Here is a 23,867-nt window from a genome sequence, read left to right as displayed (position 1 = left end):
TTCAGTGATATCTGGCAATTGACTAGATCTAGATTTAAAAAAAAAAGTGACTATTCTGAGAGATGACCTTTATAGAACCACTAGTTATTAAGGACATTAAATAAAACCTTTAAATTAATAGGTTACAAAAGGAACACCAAACAACATGTCTGTAAATTTGTGGTAAAGACAGGTAAATTTAAGAAAAACAAAGAAAAGAAAAAGAAAAAAGCACAACATACCAACACCAACAGCACCAAACTGCTGCCCGACTAATGAACTTGGACTGAACTGACTGTATGTCGACATCCTGCCAAAAGGTCCATAGGAACCCACTGACTGGAATGAAGAAGTAGATGAGCCTAGTGAAGACTGAAGAAAGATCATGGGTTATTTTTCCAGGCTCTATACAACATGTATATAACGAAAAAAATTCGAATATTTACATTTTTAAAGAAGGCTTTAAATTATAACTATTAGATACAAAACCAATTATAATAACTTACAACACGCACTTAATATCAAAACAGTTTAACAACCTCCTGATTTCAATAGTTGTATATGTGCCAATTATGCTTGATGTGACTTATAAATATATTTTTCTACAGTTAAGTAGAGTTAAGAGTTTTATAGCAAGTTTAGGAAAGAATGAAAGAAAAGTTACTTGAATAAGTAAAGTAACTTTAAGAAAAAAGATGGGAAAAATTACATTTGGTTATACTGAGTTTTAGTCTGGTGCTGACAAAAATAAGGTATCTCACTTGTCATTTTGCTCATATTTCAATCATCTGAAGTACGCTATTAAATTTACAGGGAAGAGATGCAGAAACAAACTATCCCACACAAGACCATTTACATTTTTATTTTTTATTTATCTTTTTAAGTAGGCTCCATGTCCAGCATGGAATCCAATGTGAGGCTCGAACTCACAACTCTGAGATCAAGACCTAAGCTGAGATCAAGGGTCAGATGCTTAACCAGCTGAGCCACTCATGCGCCCCATGACCATTTACATTTTTAAAATATATTTTTCATTAAGTTAAAGAACATTTTACAAAAATTTCAACTTACTAAACCTAAAATGTATTATAGAACGTATATATGCTATTATATATTCATTTATCTTCATATAAAATATCTCATAATACAAATATGAAGTGTACTAATTACCAAAAGGATATAAGCTCATTGATGGTAGGACCCTGTCTGTGTGTTCACTGCTAGTATCAGGCACATGGCAGGTGTTCAATAAATACTTTTGTATGTATGAATCAAAAGGTCAAAAGTCAAAATTTATGGTGAATGGAAGAAGTTATTCAACACCAGTTTGACTTCTGTTTTCTTGGTTCTTCAGATTCCATAAAGCTGATAACTTAAATAACTATTTCCCTGGAGAATTATCAGAAAATCTATACAAGAGAGAGTCAGATAATACCACTCTTTGGTGTAGGCTATCTCTACTAAAATGTGTCTCTTCTCTCTCCATTTAAGAAAATGCACATTTTCTCAGGATTCCTTCAGACTTACTTCCTTAAAAGTTAGACTTAACAAGGAGTGGGGGGGGAGAGAAGAGGAATTTCTCCAATTTATAAGAATAAAATTAATTATTTCTTATTAAAAAACTTACATTCAGGGAAGATAAATATATTAAATATTAAAAGGTACTTTCTCTTTTTTTCCCATTTTTTACAAGATTTTATTTTTAGGGCACGTGGGTGGCTCAGTCAGTTAAGTGTCGGTCTTCGGCTCAGGTCATGATCCCAGGATCTTGGGACTGAGTCCCCCATCAAGCTCCCTGCTCAGCAAGGAGTCTGCTTCTTCCTCTCCCTCTGCCCCTCCTCCCCATCTGTGCTTGCGCTTTCTTAAATAAAATCTTAAGAAAAAAGATTTTCTTTTTAAGTAATTTCTATGCCCAACATGGGGCTCAAACCCATAACCCTGAGATCAAGAGTCACACACCCCACCAAATGAACCAGCCAGGCACCCCTTTTTTTCCAGTTTAATTTTATATATCACTTATTATTTTCTTTAGAAGAGTTCATTAGGTATTTTAATATTGGAAGTAAGACAAATCTTATGCAAGATAATATATATTCTAAGAATCTGTTTTGTGGAAAACTAAGATTTCACCACAGCATAAAACAAAGTTAATTTAAAAAAATCTAATTTAAAAAAATCTAAAAGTATTACATTACTTAAAAAAAAAACAACAAGCATATTTTAGTGCAAATGACCAAAGACTGACAAGAAAAAGGGTTGAGCAGAAAATGATGGATCCAAGAGGAAAATCATGGGGGCCATAAACTTTTAATCAGCTATGCCCTAAAATGAAAACACTCCTATGTCAATCCGCTTCCTCTGCTGTTATAACTAAAATTCAGGCAGTTTCTATATACTTCCAATTATCATGTAAACAAGCACTGTAATGAATATCCTCCTTAATTCATAACTTATAATCTTTTAGAAATCATGTATTTCTGTTTTTAATAAAATATAAATTTTTTATTTCTTTTACTGAGAATACTTAGGGTCTTCTTTGTTCATACATTATTTTATTTATTTATTTAAAAAATTTATTTATTTGTCAGAGAGAGAGAACAAGCAGGGGGAGCAGCAGGCAGACAGGTGGAGAGAAGTAGGCTCCCCCACTGAGCAGGGAGCCTGATGTGGGATTAGATCCCAGGACCCTGGGATCATGACCTGAGCCAAAGGCAGATGCTGAACAGGCTGAGCCACCCAGCCATCCCTTTTTAGACCTTATTTAGAGAATTGAGTAATATACCTATGTATGTTAAAATCCCTTTATGTTTGTGCTGTATTATACAATACTGCATGCATATTATGTTATATATATGTATGATACTAATATGATTTATTACTTTTTTTCACTGAACCTAATAATCTTACCTAAGAGTAGCCATTACCACCCTGGTTTGTAATATGAACCAAATGTGAATAACATAGTAAGTGACATGGATCCTGGATTCCAGAGCCAGACTATCTGGTTCTGTCCAAATTGTGGCTCTATCTTAATTTACTCACTTGTAAAAAGGAGAATTATACAATTATACTATAATTATAGTACCAAGTTCAGAGAGTATTGTGAGGATTGACTTACTGTATGTGCAGTAGTTTGAATAGTGCTTCTCATACAGTTAGACCTCAATAAATGTAAGCTATTTTTAACTTGCTAAAATCAGAAAATATTTTATGATAAAAATAAATCCCTCTATTTCTTTCTTTCTTTATTTTTTTAAAGGTTTTATTTATTTGACAGAGAGAGACACAGCGAGAGAGGGAACACAAGCAGGGGGAGTGGGAGAGGAAGAAGCAGGCTTCCCGCAGATCAGGGAGCCCGATGCGGGGCTTGATCCCAGGACCCTGGGATCATGACCTGGGCCAAAGGCAGACGCTTAACGACTGAGCCACCCAGGAGCCCCTTTATTTATTTATTTTTAAAATTATTTTAGTTGTTTTATTTATCTGAGAGAGAGAGAGAGAAAGAGCGAGAGCAGGAACACAAGCAGGGGGAGAGGGAGAAGCAGGTTCCCCGCTGAGCAGGGAGCCTGATGCGGGGCTTGATCCCAGGACCCTGGGATCATGACCTGAGCCGAAGGCAGATGCCTAATGACTGAGCCACCCAGGCGCCCCATATTTCTTGCTTTTGTCCAAACTTATGATCTAAAGAAAAAAAACCTAGATGAAAACATTATCCAGGTATTTTAGGTTTAGGTAACTAGGAAATGATAAGCACACGAACATTCAATTGAGGAAAAACAAAAACACCCCAAAACCAAAATAGAAGAGAGGTAAAAAGCCAAGACTAGCCATGTACTTGAAGTTTTCTTGCACTCTAAGACAAATTTACTATCAGATACCTGAACGATAGCTGGGTCCTGAGGCAAAGAACATTGTGGTTTTGGTGGCTCACAAACAGTGAGGTCTTTAATATCACTCCCACGGAATATGATGTATTCAAAGACTTCATCTCGAGGTGGTATTGGACGATCTGTTGGTCTGTCTTCCGTACCGAAGGACCGAACTGGTGAGAAAACAGAGGATATGAGAGATATGTGTACTCATCACATTCATGTAGTGCCTCTTAGAAATGCACTCTTTCAAATACCAATGAACAGCAGTTCTTAAATGTCATCTGTGAGAAAATATTCATTAATCTGTAGCTCAAGAAATTTTGTTTAAAAAAAGAGGAAAATAGAGTGGGTTCTGTCTAGAGCTAAAAGAGCTAAATGTACTCAATTTAAAAGACAATCTGTATTATGAGGTCATGTTCTTCCTACATTTTTATTTATTTATATCTTTGGTGGTTGTGGTGAGAGGAGGTGTTAAAAATGTCCTCTTTCATTGTTGATTTTTTAATATCATTCAGCAAAATAAAAAATTAGCAAACCTATGTGAGATTTCTTGTTGGGGGGTGGAATGGCAAGTGAGGATTTCCCCGTCCATAAAATCCCAAAGTTTGGGAAATTGAGCTTTTGGATTAAGAGAAGACAATGAAGGGAACATCTATCCCAGTGAGTGGTAGGTCCTCTAGAAGCCAAGCCAACCAGCTGTCAGGTATTCAGCCCCAGGGGACAGCCTGAAATGCCCTAGTTACCTAAAATACCTATCTCATAATTAAATCGGATTATTTCAACACTTAAGATAGCATTACTCAAAGTTAAACTGTGGACCACCTACACCAGGGTAAGCTGGCTAAAAAGATTTCTGGGATCCTATTCAAATACACTGAATCAGACGTTCTGAGGAGAGGGTCCATAAATCTGCATTTTAAACCAATTCCTCGAGTTTCTTATGAATACTAAAGTTTCAGATTCACTATCTTAGACTTCTGAAAATGTCTGCATCCATACAGAAGGTTCAAATAAGTTTGAAAGATCATGTATTATCCATTTAAGAATGTCCTAGAGGGAGTAAACCCCTTAAGACTGTGCAACATTTTGAATGTATACATTTTTCTGTAGAATAGATCCAGGGTTAGATTAAATATGCACATAATTTCATTTTAAATAATGCCTCCTTCTTTCATGCTAAAAAGTCTATTACTTATGATACTTCCAGAAAAGATGGTGGCATAGATGTGGGCTTGCAGGAGGATATCCTTCCCCAAAACTAAATAGCCAAAAAGAGTTAAAATATCCCTAAACTAGGAGATCTCAAATTTATACCATGAAATTTTATTAAAAAGTATCACTCCAATACTGAATGAGTTAGTCCAAACTGGAAGACCAATCTGAGAATCCATATGCAGCATGCCCTGGGAAATGCTCACTGGTACCTCCACATTGGTAGATGGAGACAGGAGCATGATGGATGTGGTAAGGGAAAAGATGTGGAATACCCTAGTTGAAGTTCCTCTTCCCCTAGTGGCCAAAGAGTACTTTATAATGGCAGGAGTAAGTGACAAGGTTCTGTATTTTGTCCTGTATCTTAAAGGAAGAATAAAGAGCTAGAAAAATCAGGATTAAGAAAATTACAAAGAAATCAGTATCATCCCTAACCTCAGTGGCAGCAACAGCATCACCAGAACACCATGTATACAGCCTCAGGCCTCAGAAGTAATACACTAGTTCATCTTGAAGCAGAGGGAGGAAAAGTCAAAGTCCTCCTTTTTTTCTTTAAAAGAAAGAGAGAGACAACAGAGCGCGAGAGAGAGCACAAGTGGGAGGGGGGAGGGGCAGAGGGAGAAGCAGGCTCCCCACTTAGCAGGGAGCCCGATGCGGGACTCGATCCCAGGACCCTAGGATCATGACCTGAACCAAAGGCAGATGCTTAACTGACTGAGCCACCCAGGCGCCCTCTCAAAGTCCTCCTTATACAAAAACCACCGACAAGCTCCGTTAGGTTTTCCAAGGCCTAATGAAACCATTCAAAGTATACCCATGTGTTCACTAGACAGATGAAAAATCCATTCAGGATTAATATTTGTCACAGGAAATAGAAGAAAATTTCAGAAAGAATTGCTTTACCTATTTGAGAAAAATAAAATTCTTATGATCAAAATGACACTGAAAAGAAAAGGTAGCATACAGAATTAAGGAAAGAGAAGAACAGACAAATGTAACAGCAGAATAACTGTATCAACAACACAACAGTAAAAGCAGTAAAACCAAGTCATTAATAGAGAACAATTCTGAGAAAAAGGAAGTAAGATGTAAAGAAAAAGTACAGAAATAAAATGGTTGAAGATGACTGTTATGCAGATCCAGACAAGAGAATAAGAGAAAACATAAAGATGTAACAGAAATTTCCTGACATGAAGACCTAAATTTGATCAAAGGGTTCTGCTCTATTTCCAGAAAAAGATTTAGTGCACTATAAGCTATAGAGAATTATCCTTTGCTGTATCAAATTAAAGAACTCACAGAAACAGTGGTATCAAACAAAATATAAAAGATGATGAATACATTTGTAACAGTGTGGATGGAACTAGAGGGTATTATGCTAAGTGAAATAGGTCAGAGAAAGACAATTATATGATTTCACTCATATGTGGAATTTAATAAACAAAACAGAGGATCATAGGGAAAGGGAGGAAAAAATAAAATAAGATGACATCAGAGAGGGAGAGAAACTGTAAGAGACTCTTAATTCTACAGAACAAACTGAGGGATGCTGGAGGGGAGGTGGGTGGAGGGATGGCATAACTGGGTGATGGGCATTAAGGAGGGCACTTGATGTAATGAGCACTGGGTGTTATATGCAACTGATGAATCACTAAACTATCTCTGAAACTAATAATAAACTCTGTTAATAACTGAATTTAAATTAAGAGATGAAGAATAAATTCATTTAAGCACACAAATGTGTATGACAATTTACTATGGTCTTACAACAGAATATAAGTTTAATAGTTCTGAAAAAAGCTAACTTACATACTGACAAAAGTCAGGATGGTTTATCACACAGTAGTCTAACAAATATTGGAAGACAAAGATGAGTGGAAATAGAGGAAAACACAAAAGGAAATACAGAAATTGATACTCTCATCTGTTATAGCAGGGAGTCACTTGATAAAATTTTTTGGGAAGTTGATAAATTAATATATGTAGGCTTAAAATCTGGTTATTTGAGGGGTGCCTGGGTGGCTCAGGCGGTTAAGCGTCTGCCTTTAGCTCAGGTCATGATCCTGGGGTCCTGGGATCAAGTCCCACACAGGGAGCCTGCTTCTCTCTCTGTCTGCCGCTCCCCCTGCTTGTGCTCTCTCTGGCTCTCTCTCTACCTCTCTCCCTCTCAAAAAAAAAAAAAAAAAAAAAATTGGTTATTTGAGGTCCTAAAGGTAACCAACATTAGACTTTAAAACTAAGGGCATATTTTCCATAATGTGGTGTGAAGAAAACCTGTATCATACAGCAAAAGAGGAAAATGAAAAAGTATGAAAAAAGAGACCATGGAGAATGAATTACACACACCAAGAGTATGAAAAACATGCTCTAATGATGGAGACTGGTTTGATCAGATTTAATATTTCCAATAGACAATTCTTGTACCATTATAAAGAACAAATTAACAGAGATTGGAAGGACACACATGGCTGGAAGATAATACAAACAACCTGGGCACTGAGAGTGGAAAGAAAGGCATGATGAGCACAGAAAAGGTAGAAAATCACCATTACTGTTCAGCTACAACACATTTCAACACATTAATTAGCTTATGTGCAAATTAAGTAAAGGAACTGTCAGTATAGTGAGAAATCACATTGGTTCATCCCCAATTTTTCTTGTTATTTAATTTTTGCACTTGTGGTAACAGAGCTAATACAGCAAACCATGGAAAACTAGTATATGATACCCACTCACCCCATGTTTCCTCTTGGCTCAACTCGGCTACATAGTCTTAAAAGTACTTATTGCACGGTTCTCCCTGATCTTGATGCACTTTTTCCCTGTCTCCAGCAACAAGCCTCAATTCTTGTATCTTCTTCCACCAGGCTTTCAATTTTTTCTTTGAAGCTGACAAACAACTTTTTTAGGTATAATTCACTACCAGCACTTTTGTTAATGCTATCATTTTAATTTTTAAAAAATCATGGTAAGAACACATCTGAAAAAATTTTAAACCAATATAGTACAGTATTTATATAACAAGATGTTGTAGAGATATAGAACTTTATTATCTTGTTTAATTGAAACTTTATACCTAAGAAACCATGATTCTTCATTTCCCCCACCCCCAGGCCCTGGCAACCACCATTCTACAGTATTTGTCCTTCAGTGATGGTGGGAAACAAAATGAAAATGGAAGAAGACCAGTTTGGAAGTTACCAGACAAGTAATGGTGAAGAGGAACTTAAAGAAAGGCAACAGTCTTAAAGAGACTCAAACTCACCAGAAGTATATGATTTATTGGATGCAATTTCTTACTTAGAATTCTACAACTCTGGTCTTTTTTTATTTTTCAAAATAGGTATATTATTTGTAATATCAAAAAGTTAAGTAGACATAGGGGCGCCTGGCTGTCTTAGTCAGAGGAACATGCAACTCCCAATTGCAGGGTTGTGAGTTCAAGCCCTATGTTGGGGGCTTTTAAGCCCCTACTTAAAAAAGAGAATTAAGGGGCACCTGGCTGGCTCAGTTAGGTGTCTGCCTTCAGCTCAGGTCATGATCTTGGGGTCCTGGGACTGAGCCCTGCTTCCAGCTTTGCATTCAGTGGGGAGTCTGCTTTTCTCTCTCCCTCGCTTCTCCTCCCTCTCATGCTTGCTCACTCTCTCTCTCAAATAAATCAAGAAAATCTTAAAAAAAATTTAAAAATCAGGTGAATATATACAGTAACATTAAACATGTTATATGGGGCAGATTACAAAACTGTAATTTTCTTTTCTTTTTTTTAAAAGATTTTATTTATTTGACAGAGACACAGCAAAGAGAGGGAACACAAGCAGGGGGAGTGGGAGAGGGAGAAGCAGGCTTCCCGCCGAGCAGGGAGCCCGATGTGGGGCTTGATCCCAGGACCCCAGGATCATGACCTGAGCCGAAGGCAGACACCCAACGACTGAGCCACCCAGGCGCCCCTAAAACTGTAATTTTCAAAAGATTACAACTACTTAAAATAAAAACACAGAGGTGACTGACATGAAAGATGGCAAAGTAGGAAGATCCAGGGATCAGTCCCAACACTGAAACAACTTTGACCCGGCACATGAAGTCTGAATAAACCATTTCAGAACTATGGAGTCTAATCACACACTTGTAGCATCCATGGGAGTACTTGATGAAGTAAGGCTGTTAACTTGTGGTAAATTTTGGCATTTTTGCATAGTGGCTAGCTGTTACTATTAACTCCCATCTCCACAAAAGGCAGATATGGGGATGGTGGCTCATGATCCTGGTGCAGCTTTGCTAGTGCTAGGTGGGCAACAGGAAGCATATCCCACAAAAATCAGGGTTGTATGATTTGAACTACCTGGTAATTCACAGAGGGACTATTGTTTCAATCCTCAAAAGCCAAAGCACCTCCCCAGCAGTGTCCTGAAAATTTTTAAAAGCAACAGATTATCCTTTCCCCCCCTCAACAACAGCAGACTATACATTATTCTCAATTGCACATGGAACATTCTTCAGGATAGACCACGTTAGGTTAAATTCAATTCTCAATAAATTGAAAAAAGAAAAACTGAAAATTTACAAAGTAAATTTCTCTGTCCACAATGGAATAAAACTAGAAATGAATAATAAAAGGAAACTGGACCTGGAAATTAAATAACGCACTCTTAAACAACCAATGAGTCCAAGAAGAAATCACTAGGGAAATTAAGAAAAATTGAGACAAATAAAAAAGAAAACACAACGTGCCAAAACTATGGGATGTAAAGAACGCCATACTCAAGAGGGAAATTTATAGCTATAATCACATTAAAAAAAAATCTCAGGGTGCCTGGATGGCCCAGTTGGTTGAGAATTGGACTCCTGGTTTCAACTTAGGTCATGATCTCACGGGTTGTGGAACTGAGCCCCACGTCAGGCTCCACGCTCAGCAGGGAGTCTGCTTGAAGATTCTCTCCCTCCACTTGTGCTCTCTCTCAAATAAATCTTACAAAAAATTTCAAATCAACTTTACACCTTAAACATTAGAATAAGAGCAAACTAAACCCAAATCCAGCAGAAGGGAAGAAATAAGAGATTGGAGCAGAGATTAACAGCATAGAGAACAGAAAAACAGAATCAACAAAACCAAAAGTAGGTTCTTTGAAAAGACAAACAAAACTGACAAACCTAGAGCTAGAATGACTAAGGGAAAAAGGTGAGAAAATGCAAATCACTAAAATCAGAAATGAAAGCAAAGTCATTACTACCAACCTCATTGAATTTAAAAGGCTTATAAGAAAGAAACTACAAACAAATACCAACAAATTAGAAAATCTAGATAAAATAGAAAAATCCCTAGAAACAGCAAATTACCAAAGTGACTCAAGAAGAAACAGAAAATCTCAACGGATCTATAACAAGTAAAGAGACTGACCAGTAATCAAAAGCCTCCAAAGAACTAGGACCAGATGGTTTCATTGGTAAATTTTAGCAAACATTTAAAAAAACAACAACCAACCCTACTCAAATGCCTCCAAAAGAGAAGAAAAGGGAATACGTCCTAATATATTCTTTGAGGCCAACATTACTCTGACACCAAAGTCAGACAAAGATACCATAAGAAAACTATAGACCCGTATCTCTTATGAACACAAATACATAAGTCCTCAACAAAATAATAGCAAACAGAATCCAAAAGTATCTTAAAAGGATTACATATCATGACCAATGGGGATTTCATCCTAAGAAAGCAAGGTGATTCAACATAAAAAATAAAATCCAATGTAATATATACCACATTAATAAACTAAAGGGGTAAATACGTGACATGATCATTTCAATAGATGCAGAAAAAGCATTTGACAAAATTTAACACCCTTTCACGATAAAAACATTTAGTAAATAAGGAATAGGAGGAAATTACCTCAACAGGATAAATGGCATATATAAAAAACCAATAGCTAACGTATTTAATAGTAAAAGATTGAAAACTTCCCCCTAGATCAGAAACAAAATAAGGATGTCCACTTTCACCACTGCTAGTCAATGTACTAGAAGTCCTAGCCAACATAATTACCAAGAAAAATAAATAAAAGGTATCCAAATTGGAGAGGAAGAAGTAAAACTCTCTTTTGGCAGATGACATGATTCCATATATGGGGATTCTACCTATACTGAATCCATAAAAAAAACTAAACAAAACTAGAGTTAATAAATGAATTCAGCAAAGTTACAGCTGCAATATCAACACACAAAAATCAGCTGTTTGTATATACAACAACGATCAATCAAAAAGAAATTAAGAAAACAATTTCACTTACAGTACCATCCAAATGAATAAAACATCTAAGAAAAATTCAACCAAGGAAGTGAAAGACTTGTATACTGACAATTACAAAAGACTACTGAAACAAATTAAAGAGCAGCTAAATAAATGGAAGTCATCCCATGTTCATGAACTGCAAGACTTAATATTAAGATTACAATGCTCTGGGGCGCCTGGGTGGCTCAGTCGGTTAAATGGCTGACTTTGGCTCAGGTCATGACCTCAGGGTCCTGGGATCAGGCCCCACATCAGCCTCCACACTGGTGGGGAGTGTGCATCTCTTTCTCCCCTCTCCCCCTCTGCCTGTGCATGTGCATTCTCCCTCTCTCAAAAAAAAGGATTACAATGCTTCCCAGAGTGAGCTACCAATTCAGTGCAATCCCTATCAAAATTACAATCCACCACCCCCGAACTGGAAAAACCAAACTTCAAATTCATGAAAAATTTGGAAGACTTGTACTTCCCAATTTCAAAACTTACTACAAAGTTATAGTAGTCAAAACAGTATGTACTAGCATAAGGATTTATGGAATGGAACAGTCTAGAAATAAACCCAAACATCTATGGCCAATTGATTTTCTTTTTTTATTTATGTATTTTTAAAAGATTTTATTTATTTGACAGAGAGACTGAGAGAGGGAACACAAGCAGGGAGAGTGGGAGAGGTTCGAGAAGCAGGCTTCCCGCCAAGCAGGGAGTCTGATGGCCTGAGCCGAAGGCAGACACTTAACTGACTGAGCCACCCGGGCGCCCCTGGCCAATTGATTTTAGATAAGGGTCAAAGAATATTCAACAGGGGAAAGAAGAGTCTTTTTAACTCTTTAACTCTAACTTTTTAACATATATCCCAAAACATGGTTTTGGGACAACTGGATGACAATATAAAAAGAATGCAATTGGAACTCTACCTATTCCAAAACAAAAACTAACTCAAAGCAGATGTGATGTTGTGATATAATAATATATATTTGGTCTTTGTCTCCAGCTCCTGGCCAGGGCTCTTAAAACCTTTATAACTTCCTAAGAAATAAAGGTACTAAGAGCATCTTTGTTGTAATATTTGGTCTTTGACCCTGGTTCCTAATGCAGAGCTCCTAAATCTCTTGGAATTTCCTGGGCAGTAAGAACACATTTTGTTCTAATGAGGAGACGCTTGCCTTTCTGGCAAATGATCAAACCAAGGAGGGGGTCGTAGGAAGCCTCAATTTTTAGCCAGTTGGTCAGAAGTACAGTTGTTAACTTGCAACTTGAGACTGGTGTGTGAAGTAGGCTGGTGTGGGTTGTCTCGTGGGACTGAGCCCCTAACCTGTGAGATCTGACACTAACTTCAAGTAGATAATGTCAGAACTGAATTAAATTGTAGGATACCCAGTTGGTGTCTACGGAGCTGGGAGAATTGGTTGATGTGATGACTGAACATGTGGTGCCCAGAACTATTGAGTAAACTGGTGAGTAGAGGAAAAAGCACAGTTTTTTTTCCTTTTTAAAATATTTATTTATTTGAGAGAGAGAGAGAGAGTGAGCGCACATGCACGTGCACCAGGGGGAGGGAGAGGAACAGGGAAAGAATCCCAAGCAGACTCTGCACTTTGTGCAGAACCCAATATGCGGCTCAATTCCATCCACGATCCCGAGATCATGATCCGAGTAGAAACCAAGAGTCTGACACTCAACCAACTGAGCCACCCAGGCATCCCACACAGTTTTTCTTTTAGTGGGTCAACAATCTAAATATAAGCCCAAACTATAAAACTATTAAGAGGACATAGGAGTAAATCTTTATGACCTCAGATCTGACAATGGATTCTTAGATTTGACACTGAAAGCATGAGCAACAAAAGAAAAAATAAATTGGGAGTTCACAAAAATCAAAACATTTTGTGCATCAAAGAACAATACTGAGAATGGTCAAAGACAAGCTATGGAATGTGAGAAATATTTGCAAGTCACATAAAAGGGCTTAATATCTAGAATATATAAAGAACTCCTAACAACTGAACAACAGGGATGCCTGGGTAGCTCAGTTGGCTAAGTGTCTGGCTTTGACTCATGTCATGATCCTTGCTAAGCAGGGAGCCTGCTTCTCCCTCTGCCTACTGCTTGCTCTCTCTGACAAATAAATAAATAAAATCTTAAAAAAAAATAAACATGGGCGCCTGGGTGGCTCAGTTGGTTAAGCGACTGCCTTCGGCTCAGGTCATGATCCTGGGGTCCTGGGATTGAGTCCCGCCATCAGGTTCCCTGCTCAGCGGGGAGTCTGTTTCTCCCTCTGACCCTCCCCCCTCTCATGTGCTCTCTCTCTCTCATTCTCTCTCAAGTAAATAAATAAAATCTTAAAAAAAAATAAACAAAAAAACCCCAACAACTCAACAACAAAAAGACAAAGCATCCAATTAAAAATGGGCAAAAACTTGAAAAGATATTTCTCAATAAAAGAGACAAGCAGTCCACAAGCTTGTGAAAAGAGGCTTAATATCCTTGGTCATTATGTTGTTGTTGTTGTTGTTTTTAAAGATTTTATTTATTTGACAGAGAGAGACACAGTAAGAGGGAACATAGGTAGTGGGAGTGGGAGAGGGAGAAGCAGGCTCCCTGCAGAGCAGGGAGCCCCATGCGGGGTTCGATCCCAGGACCCTGAGATCATGACCTGAGCCGAAGGTAGACGCTTAACGACTGAGCCACCCAGGCACCCCTCCTTTGTCATTATGTTAATACAAATCAAAACTATCATGAAATGCCACTTCGAAACTACTAGAAGGGCACAGCAGCAATGTCCACAATAGCCAAACTATGGAAAGAGCCAAGATGTCCATCAACAGATGAATGGATAAAGAAGATGTGGTGTGTATACACACACACACACACACACACACACACACACACACACACTCCTATGGAATATTATGCAGCCATCAAAAGAACCCCCACAAAATCTTGCCATTTGCAACAATGTGGATGGAACTAGAGGGTATTATGCTAAGCAAAATAAGTCAATCAGAGAAAGACAAGTATCATATGATCTCACTGATAGGAGGAATTCTTAATCTCAGGAAACAAACTGAGGGTTGCTGGAGTGGTGGGGGTGGGAGGGATGGGGTGGCTGGGTGATGGACATCGGGGAGGGTATGTGCTATGGTGAGTGCTGTGAATTGTGTAAGACTGACAAATCACAGACCTGCACGTCTGAAACAAGTAATACATTATATGTTAAAAAAAAAAAAAAGAAGATAGTAGGAAGGGAAAAATGAAGCGGGGGGGGGGGGCGGGAATCAGAGGGCGAGACGAACCATGAGAGACTATGGACTCTGAGAAACAAACTGAGGGTTTTAGAGGGGAAGGGGTGGGGGGATGGGTTAGCTGGTGATGGGTATTAAGGAGGGCACGTATTGAATGGAGCACTGGGTGTGATATGCAAACAATGAATCATGGAACACTACATCAAAAACTAATGATGTAATGTATGGTGACTAACATAACAAAAAAAAACAACAAAAACAAACTACTTGAAGGGCTTTAATAATAAAACAAAATAGACCTCTACCTCTTAAACCAGTAATACATTATATAGTAATTGAATTTTAATAAAAAAATACAAATGTTTAAAAAATAATAAAACAAAATAACAAATATTGGCAAGGATATAGAGAAATAGGCATCCCTGACATTGCAAAGAGAAATGTAAAATGGTACGGATGCTGTGGAAAACATAGCTTGGTGGTACGGATGCTGTGGAAAACACAGCTTGGTGGTTCCTCAAAAAATTAAACATAGAATTACCATATATATTACTCAGCAATTTCACTCATATGTGTAAAAACCTACGTTGACACAGAAACTTGTACACGAATGTTTAAAGCAGTATCATTCATAAAAGCCAAATGCCCAGGGGCGCCTGGGTGGTTCAGTCGTTGGGTGTCTGCCTTTGGCTCAGGTAATGATCCCAGGGTTCTGGGATCGAGCCCCGCGTCGGACTCCCTGCTCGGCAGGAAGCCTGTTTCTCCCTCTCCCACTCCCTCTGCTGTGTTCTTGCTGTGTCTCTGTCAAATAAATAAAAAAAATCTTAAAAAAAAAAAAAGCCAAATGCCCAATGCCCATCAACAGATGATGGTTAAAACAAATTGTGTTTTTTATATTTAGACACACATACATAGAATATTATCCAGCCATAAAAAAGGAATGAAATGGTGAGACATGTTACAACTAGAAAGAAACTCCAAAGCATTATGCTAAGTTAAAGTCAGGTCACATATTGTATGATCTGTTTTACATACATCCAGAAGGGGAAAAGCCATAGAGTCAGAAAGCAGATAAATGGTTACTGGGGACAAAGGGAAATGGGGAAGGATTACTTAATGGGTAGGGGTATTCTTCTAAGGTGATGAAAAAATTCTGAAACTGAAGTGAGGTGGTGGTTGCACAATGCTGTGACTACACTAAAAGCCACTGAATTACATTACTTTATAATGGTTAATTGTGTTATATGAATTTCATCTCAATAATCCTCCCCTTCCCACACACAAATATAGCCTCAAAGAGAATACACAAAATAATAATAATAGCAGGGTTAGATGTTGGAACTAGGAGTGGTTGTCCTCTCTATTCTAAACTTCATCATGGTGCTATGTTTTAGTTAAGTATCCTAGTTTTTTTTAATTCTCCAACTAGAAAAGCCCAAGTTTTAGGCCCATGTTTAAAAAAAAGGGAGTGGGAAACGGAAAAAATTTTCTCTATTAGTCTGAAAGAATATAATCAATTCCTTATTTCTGACTACAATTTACTGAGATATGCATCCCATGATTGCCTTTTTAAAAAATACATAAAAAGGGTCAAGGTTCTGGCAAAATCATTTATCTAAAAAAAAACTCTATTTCTAATAGATCAAGTTCAAACTTCACACTAATATCAAACCTAGTTACCAGTACATTAATACCTGAACATACAGTCATACTACATGGATGGAGGAAGAGCTGTAATGACCAACTTCCTAATACAATATCTCCATTATAAAATACCAAACCTTTGTAAGTTTAAACATGACAAACATATACATAGTTAAATACAGTCAGTATGCCCAAAATTACATCATTAGTATTTTCCAAAAGACTTCACTTTTGGACACAAACTAAAAATTGTAAATTAGGCTCTAATATTGACTGATAAGGAAGAAAAACAAGTCTGCTGAATACCAAAATGTGAGAGCAATAAATGAAAGTTTGAATTATTCAAGAAATGCCCAAAGTAAGTTAGAAATCTAAGTCTAAATTCAAATGTAAATCTAGAATAAGATTTTTAAAAGAAGATTTATTTACTTGAGAGAGAGTGAGTGAGCAGAGTGGGAGGGGCAGAGAATCCTAAGCAGACTCCGCGATAAGCACAGAGCCCGATGCTGGGCTCAAATCTCACGACCAAGACCACAACCTGAGCTGAAACCAAGAGTTGGGCACTTAAGCGACTGCGCCACCGAGGTGCCCCTAGAATAAGATTTTTGATGTAGTCTTAAAGTTAAAACTTCTGTCAAGTATCACTTGTAAGACCTAGCACCATCCCACTTACACAAACTTAAGTTCTAATGAAGCTCATTATTCTCTATAGCCAGAGCAGGTTCTCTGTCCTCTACCATAGCTTCTCCCCACACTCAACACATCCTAAATTTCAGCTTATATGCTACTTGTATTCATCAGCTTTCTCCAGAGAAACACACATACCCCACAGATTTACTTTAAGGAACTGGCTAATGTGAAAATCCAAAATCTGCAGAGTAGGCTGGCAGGCTGGAGACCCAGGGAAGAGCTGAAGCCTGAGTCCAGAGGTGGTCTGCTGGCAAAATTCCTTCTTGCTCAGAGGAAGTCACTCTTCCCTCTATTAAGGCCTTCACATGATTGGATGAGACCCACTCACATCATGGAGAGTAATCTACTTAAAGCCTACTGATTTAAAAATTAATCTCATTCAAAAACCATGTTCCCAGAAACATCCAGAATATGTGACCAAATATCTGGGCACTTGGCCCAGCCAAGGTGACACAAAATTAACCATCACACAACTCTATCAGTAATACTTCCAGGTAGAAGACTTCTTCCTCTAAAAATGACACAGCATTCTGTCACAGTGTCTATACCTGCCCCATCCTAGAATTTAAAGATCTTCAGGAGAGGGGTGCCTGGGTGGCTCAGGTGGTTGAGCATCTGACTTTTGGTTTCAGTTCAGGTCATGATCTCATGGGTTGTGGGATCAAGCCCCGTGTTGGGCTCCGAGCTCAGCTGGGAGTCTGCTTGAGGATTCTTTCCCTGTCCCTCTGCCCCTCGCTTTCTCTCAAATGAATAAATCTTAAAAAAAAATTTTTTTTCAGGAGAAAAATCTGTATCTTAATAATCTTTGCAACTCCCTCATATCTAACACTGTATCTTACATATTGCTCACATTTGCATATTTCTTGAATAAATTCCACAGTGGAAAAAGCTATTAAGTAAGCAATTTCCAAAATTACTGAACATTGTTTAATATCAAGGGAATTGAATTAAATTATACAATACTCCTACTTAGAATAAAATGGGAGAATGACTACATCAAAAAGAAAGAACAACTGGATATCAATAGGATGGGAAAATAGAAAAACAACGTTACTTAAAAAACAATGTATACAAAAGCATCGAACCAGGGGGAAAAAAAGTGAAAAGTTGCACTTGGCATTTTTCTTCTCTTTCTGATGTTTATCCATAAGTACAGTTCTTGTTGCACAACTGGTATCATACGCTATCGTTGAAAGAATCTGAGATACTGCATATTTGGAATAAGCTGTTACATATGGTTTAATTATTTAAATACGAAGAGTAGCTTTATAAAGCTATCTCTTCTACAATGTAGTACCCTTGCATAGACCCTGATGGGAGGATGGTAGTAAGCACCCTCCTGATTTTTTACTTGGGAGGGACACAGGACTGCTTGTGAATCACATCAAAAACTGCCTCCACAAAGCTTCACTTTTTTTTGTGTTAAGTTATATCTATTTAATACCTACCACAATCATTAATAAAGTTATACAGCGATGCTCAAAAACAGAATAGATATATCAAAATGGAATTCTTTTTTTGTTTTTTTAAATTTAATTTTATGTTAATCACCATATTGTGTTATGTTAATCATCATTAGTTTTTGATGTAGTGTTCCATGATTCATTGTTTGCATATAACACCCAGTGCTCCATTCAACCCATGCCCTCTTTAATACCCATCACCAGGCTAAGCCACTCCCCACCCCTCTCCCCTCTAGAACCCTCAGTTTGTTTCTCAGAATCCATAGTCTCTCATGGTTCGTCTCCTCCTCCAATTTCCCCTTCATTTTTCCTTTCCTACTATCTTTTTTTTTTAAACATATAATGTATTATTTGTTTCAGAGGAGGTACAGGTCTATGATTCATCAGTCTTCCACAAGCTTCACTTTATATACACCTGCACTCTCCTCTTTGGCCCCTTCTTCACCCTCACCCACACTACCTTCTGGTAGGGAATATTACTGCACTGAGTGAAAACATCTGTCTCTGGCCTCTACCACCTTTTCCTTTACCCAATTACAGACCTGTCACCCCAAGAGACATCTCTACCAACCTTCTCTCTGCAATATTCTCAATCTCCTCAGCACTTATCACACACACCAAACACTGGCAATCTGAAGACAAAAAACCACCTCCACCTCAAGTTCACAATGCAGGTGACTTTCCTCTCACCATCCAAACATTCTCTTTTTTTCCTAAAGATTTTATTTATTTATTTGAGAGAGAGCATGAGCAGGGTAAGAAGCAGAGGGAGAAGCAGGCTCTCTGCTGAGCAGGGAGCCCAATGTGGGTCCCGGGATCATGACCTAAGCCAAAGGCAAACGCTTAACTGACTAAGCCACCCAGACGCCCTTGCTCAAACATTCTTAAATATTTTTATTTTATTTTTTTAAAGAGGGGATAGAGGCAGAGGGAGGGAGAGAATCTTAAGCAGGTTCCACGCCTAGTGTGGAGCTCGATGCAGGGCCTGATCTCATGACTGAGATCATGACCTGAGCCAAAACCAAGAGTCTGACGTTTAACTGACTGAGCAACCCAGGTGCCCCTCACCTTCCAAATATTCTTAAAACCAACTCCTTATTACTTTGACTCTAAAGGTTAAAGTAATCTCTGGTTTGTCTAAAAAGATCCCAAACCATTTTGTCCTTTTCATTAATACATTTCATCATCTTCACTCATTTTCTTCCCTCTTGCTTGCACTCAGAGGAGGAAGGACCCTTACATTTCTTTTAACCTAAAGTCATCTCCTACAATTACAGGTTTGAGACCTTGCTCAGTTCATTATCTCCTTTCATTTGCAACTTCACTTGCTTTCCCCATGCAAGATTCTTCCCCTTGAATTACTAATATTTGCAGATTTACCTGACGTATTTTTCCTCATTTACCATGAGAATGTCAGACTAAGCATAAGGGAATAATGACTTGTGAGAATAAGAATTTAGGGAGAGTGGCATGAAGAGAGAATTGTACAACCAAAAAGCAATTCAAAAATTAAGATAGTGAGGCAGTAACAACAAAACAACGGTAATAATGCTAAACATATTTACAAGGACCCTTTTGAAACTGTAGATAAGAAAGATCCTGAAACATTTCTATAAAGCACAGGATGGCAAAAGAAAACTGAATTACACCCATCATTATTAATCTGAGAGAATAAAATATCTTTAATATTGTCTTCATTTATCATGCTGTCTTTTTCTACTAAATATCAAGCTGTTCAACTACACATTTTCAGACCCAGGTAAATTTTCAGAAACAATAATGCTTTATGTGACCAACAGATAGTTAATTTGCTATGTACAATGAACACGAGGGGAAAAAGATGCTGATGTCTAGTTGTGAAACATAGTAAGACAGGCATGAGGCACAGGAAGAAAACAGAAGACAAAAAGAGAACACAGAAGGTACACCTAGCATTTCTTGACTTACGGGAATTAGAGAAGGCTTTGCAGGGGTGATGATGCTCAAGCAGACAGAAAAATAAACCTAATTCCCTCCTGATCTATTCCCAATTTCAGTGGATAGGAACCACGACTATATGTACCATCACTCAATTCTTCCCTGTTCCTTGCCCAGTCAACGTTTTTAAGGCCAATCCACTTTCTCATGTATCTGTTCTTCCCTCTCCTAACTAGTTTAGGCCTGTATTTCCTCTTTCCTAAACTCTTAAAATACTCCAACTGACATCACTATTGTCAGCCTCTCTCCCCACTCCCAATCAGTTTTTTCACAATGTTGCAGCATAAACTTCCTAAAGCTAGACTCTGACATGTTACCTTATTGGCTAAAAAACTTTCAATGGCTCCCTAAATCCACCAAGAAAATTCAGACTTGTTAGCCTGTCATTCAAATGACAAACTGAATATATTAAGATAAATTTAGCAGTGGAAGCAAAATAAGAGGGGAGGGGAGAGTGCCTGAGCTTGTTATTTGACACATTTTCACTGTCACTTAAGCCTTCCAGAGCTCTTAGTTTTTTTCTTTCCACTGTGACTTCTTAATCTGTTGCACTGTTCATTTCTTCAACCACAGCCATACAAAGAGTAGGGGAAGAAAACTCCAATTCAAAGGCACCTTGTGAAAAGGCCTCAAATCTGAAGGAACGTGACTGACCTGAGGACCTGAATGAGAGTTAAGTGTGAGCTGCAAGGTGTTATGGGTCAGGATAAAAGTCTGGGCTCTAGTTGTTCCCTGATAGACTGCAAAATCTCTGTGGCCTGGGACCAGATACTTACTCCTAGATATCCTCTTCATGTGGCTAACTGTAATTATCTGTCAGGCTGCATCTTAAATGCTATCTTCTCAAGAATCTTGTCTCTAATGCTCTTTTGTTTCTTGCACTTAGCATACTGTCTAGCATGTAGCCATAGTAGGTGCTCAGTAATTCTCCTGAATGAATAGCTTATAAAATAATAAGCACCAGGCAGATGCGAGCTGCTTCTATGCCCCATTTGCTCCAAGCTGTTTTTAGTGTTGAAGTACCCCTGTTCTTAACGGTGCCCACGTTTCCCCAGAAACTCTACTTTACCCTCTCCAGAGAGTACCAGTACTGGAGAAGAGTAGCTATCCAGTTGTGTGAAATGCAAAAGGGGATTGGAAATCTGACCAATTAAAACAAATTTTGAGTTAATCTTCCAGTTTTGAACTCCATCTTCAGTCCTCATTACTTCATAGTCTTCTAGTTTCCATTGCAACTGGTGTTAGTTCTTGGCTTAACCCACTATCTACTTAGGTTATAGCTTTCTCAACTCTTCTAAGTCATTTAAATTCATCCATTTGCTTTCCAAATTCCAATACTTTGTTGCTCTTATCTCCTTTCCCAATCTACCTTGTCCTTTATGGTTTTAGGCCTAAAACAAAAAAGTCCCTTGCATATAGTTTTAGTAGGATTTATCAACAGCAAGTAAAAGTAAAAGCTTGTCCAACCTGCAGTCTAAATTTAATCTTTACTCTTTAAGCTGCTTTCAGTTGTGATTTCTTTCTTGTAGTTTTTTGTTTTTTAAAGATTTTATTTATTTGACAGAGAGAGACACAGCGAGAGAGGGAACACAGGCAGGGGGAGTGGGAGAGGAAGAAGCAGGCTTCCCGCGGATCAGGGAGCCCGATGCGGGGCTCGATCCCAGGACCCTGGGATCATGACCTGAGCCGAAGGCAGAAGCTTAATGACTGAGCCACCCAGGCGCCCCTTGCAGTTCGTTTTATATTTTAATCTTCTAAACTATAAAACCAAGAGACATAGATGAAAATAACAGAAAAAAATATTTATACACACACACACACACACACACAATATTGCATTCAAGAGGAATTCAAAACAAACATGGGTGAGGAATGGAGGAACAGAAACTAATCTAAGGCAGACAGAATTTATTAGGTTAAAGATAACTGGAATCTTCGGATTTATAAGGTCCACGGAGAACTACTCAGGAATCAGTGTGGTAATGTTTCTGAACTCTAAGAATAAAGCTTCTGGAGAGAAAAGTGACTAAGAATCAGATTGGCATCAGCAACGCCAGAATGTTAGAATACAACAAACCAACACCCTCAAAGTTTTATAGAAAAAGATTCTTGGGGTGCCTGAGTGGCTCAGCTGGTTAAGCGTCCAAATCAGTTTCAGCTCAGGTCATGATCTCATGGGTTCTGGGATTGAGTCCTGCGCCAGGCTCCCTGCCCAGCAGGGAATCTGCTTGAGGATACTCTCCCTCTCGCCCCCACCCCTTGCAGGCACTCTCTCTCAAATAAATAAATCTTAAAAAAAAAAAATTCTGAATTCAGAATGATATAATCAGCCAAGTAATTAAGAAAAACACAGGCTCACTAAAAAAACTTGCCACCCACACATTCCATGTAGTTTTTGTTTTTGTTTTTAAATGGTAAAGATGCACTCAAAACACAACTGGGGGTGAAAAGAGAATGAAATAAGAGGCCAACATTGAAATACGAGTGCTTGAGTGTCTCTGAAGTCTGGTGAGAGATAATAAACCAAAAGAGCAGTGGAGGCAGTAAGGGGTCAAATTTTGGATATATTTTCAAAATAGAGGTGATAGGACTAAAAATGCATATGAAGTGTGAGAAGAACAGAAGAATTAAGGATGATTCAAAGGTTTTTGGACTTACCAACTAAAAGGATGAACTGTCATTCACTTAGATGGAGAAACAGGTATGTGAGATACCTAATGGACATTTCTCCAGGTGATGGTGTTAAGGAGGCAGTTGGGTATACAAGTGAGGAGGTCCAGTCTGGAGATAGGAGTCAATAATGTACAGAGAGTATTCAAAGCCAGGAACTGCACGAGATTATCAAGAGAAAAGTGCAGATGGTAAAATAAATTTTTTAAAAGATACAGTGAAAGACACACACACACACAGAAACAGAGAATGAGACCTTGAGCTTGCCAACATTTGGAGGTTTAAGAGTTGAAGAATCAACAAAAGAGACTGAGACGCAACCAGTGAGGTATGAGAGAAAACCAGGATAATGTCAAGTGAATAAAGTATTTCAAGGAGAACAGCCCAACTGTGCCATATATTGGTGACTGGTCAAGCAGACTGAGGATAAGAACCAACCATTGGATTTAGCAACACGGAAGTCTTTGGTGATCTTGGTAAGAAGTCTGTCATCTGTGCAAATAAAAACCTAAATAAACTGGGTTCAAAAAATAATATAAGTAAGTGGTGTGGACAGCTCCTTCAAGGAGTGTGGGTGTAAAGGGAAGGATAGAAATGGGGTGATAGAAGAAACAGTTAAGAGTAGTGTTTAAAAAAAAATAGGAGTGTTCTCTTGTTGCTTGTTCTTAAGATGCGTGAGTTAGCATCATATTTCCACATAGACAGGAAAGATCTCGTAGAGAAGGAAAAACTGAATTCACAGAACAGAGCAGAGAATTGCTAAAGCAACGACCTCAAATCAAGAGGTGATGAAATCTGCATAAGGGGAAGGGTGGTCTGATAGAGAAGAAAGAACACT

At 38.1% G+C, this 23,867-nt stretch overlaps 1 protein-coding gene across 4 annotated transcripts in view; it reads right to left on the bottom strand.

Moving 5' to 3' along the window:
- LSM14A (LSM14A mRNA processing body assembly factor) overlaps positions 1–23,867 on the bottom strand; it is a 61,523-nt gene that overhangs the window by 29,650 nt on the left and 8,006 nt on the right. For all 4 annotated transcript variants that reach the window (XM_028123522.2, XM_028123523.2, XM_028123524.2 and 1 more), the window contains exons 2-3: positions 3,858–4,021; positions 222–351 (exon numbers count right to left, since the gene is read on the bottom strand). In XM_028123522.2, the coding sequence (XP_027979323.1) occupies positions 222–351; positions 3,858–4,021 (294 nt within the window). The remainder of the gene's footprint in view (positions 1–221; positions 352–3,857; positions 4,022–23,867) is intronic.

Source organism: Eumetopias jubatus, unplaced genomic scaffold (assembly GCF_037043125.1).
Source record: "Eumetopias jubatus isolate StellerSeaLion01/CBP00866 unplaced genomic scaffold, mEumJub1_p1.0 scaffold_10, whole genome shotgun sequence".
Classification (NCBI taxonomy): domain Eukaryota; kingdom Metazoa; phylum Chordata; class Mammalia; order Carnivora; family Otariidae; genus Eumetopias; species Eumetopias jubatus.
This window is presented reverse-complemented; position numbering and strand designations above follow the sequence as displayed.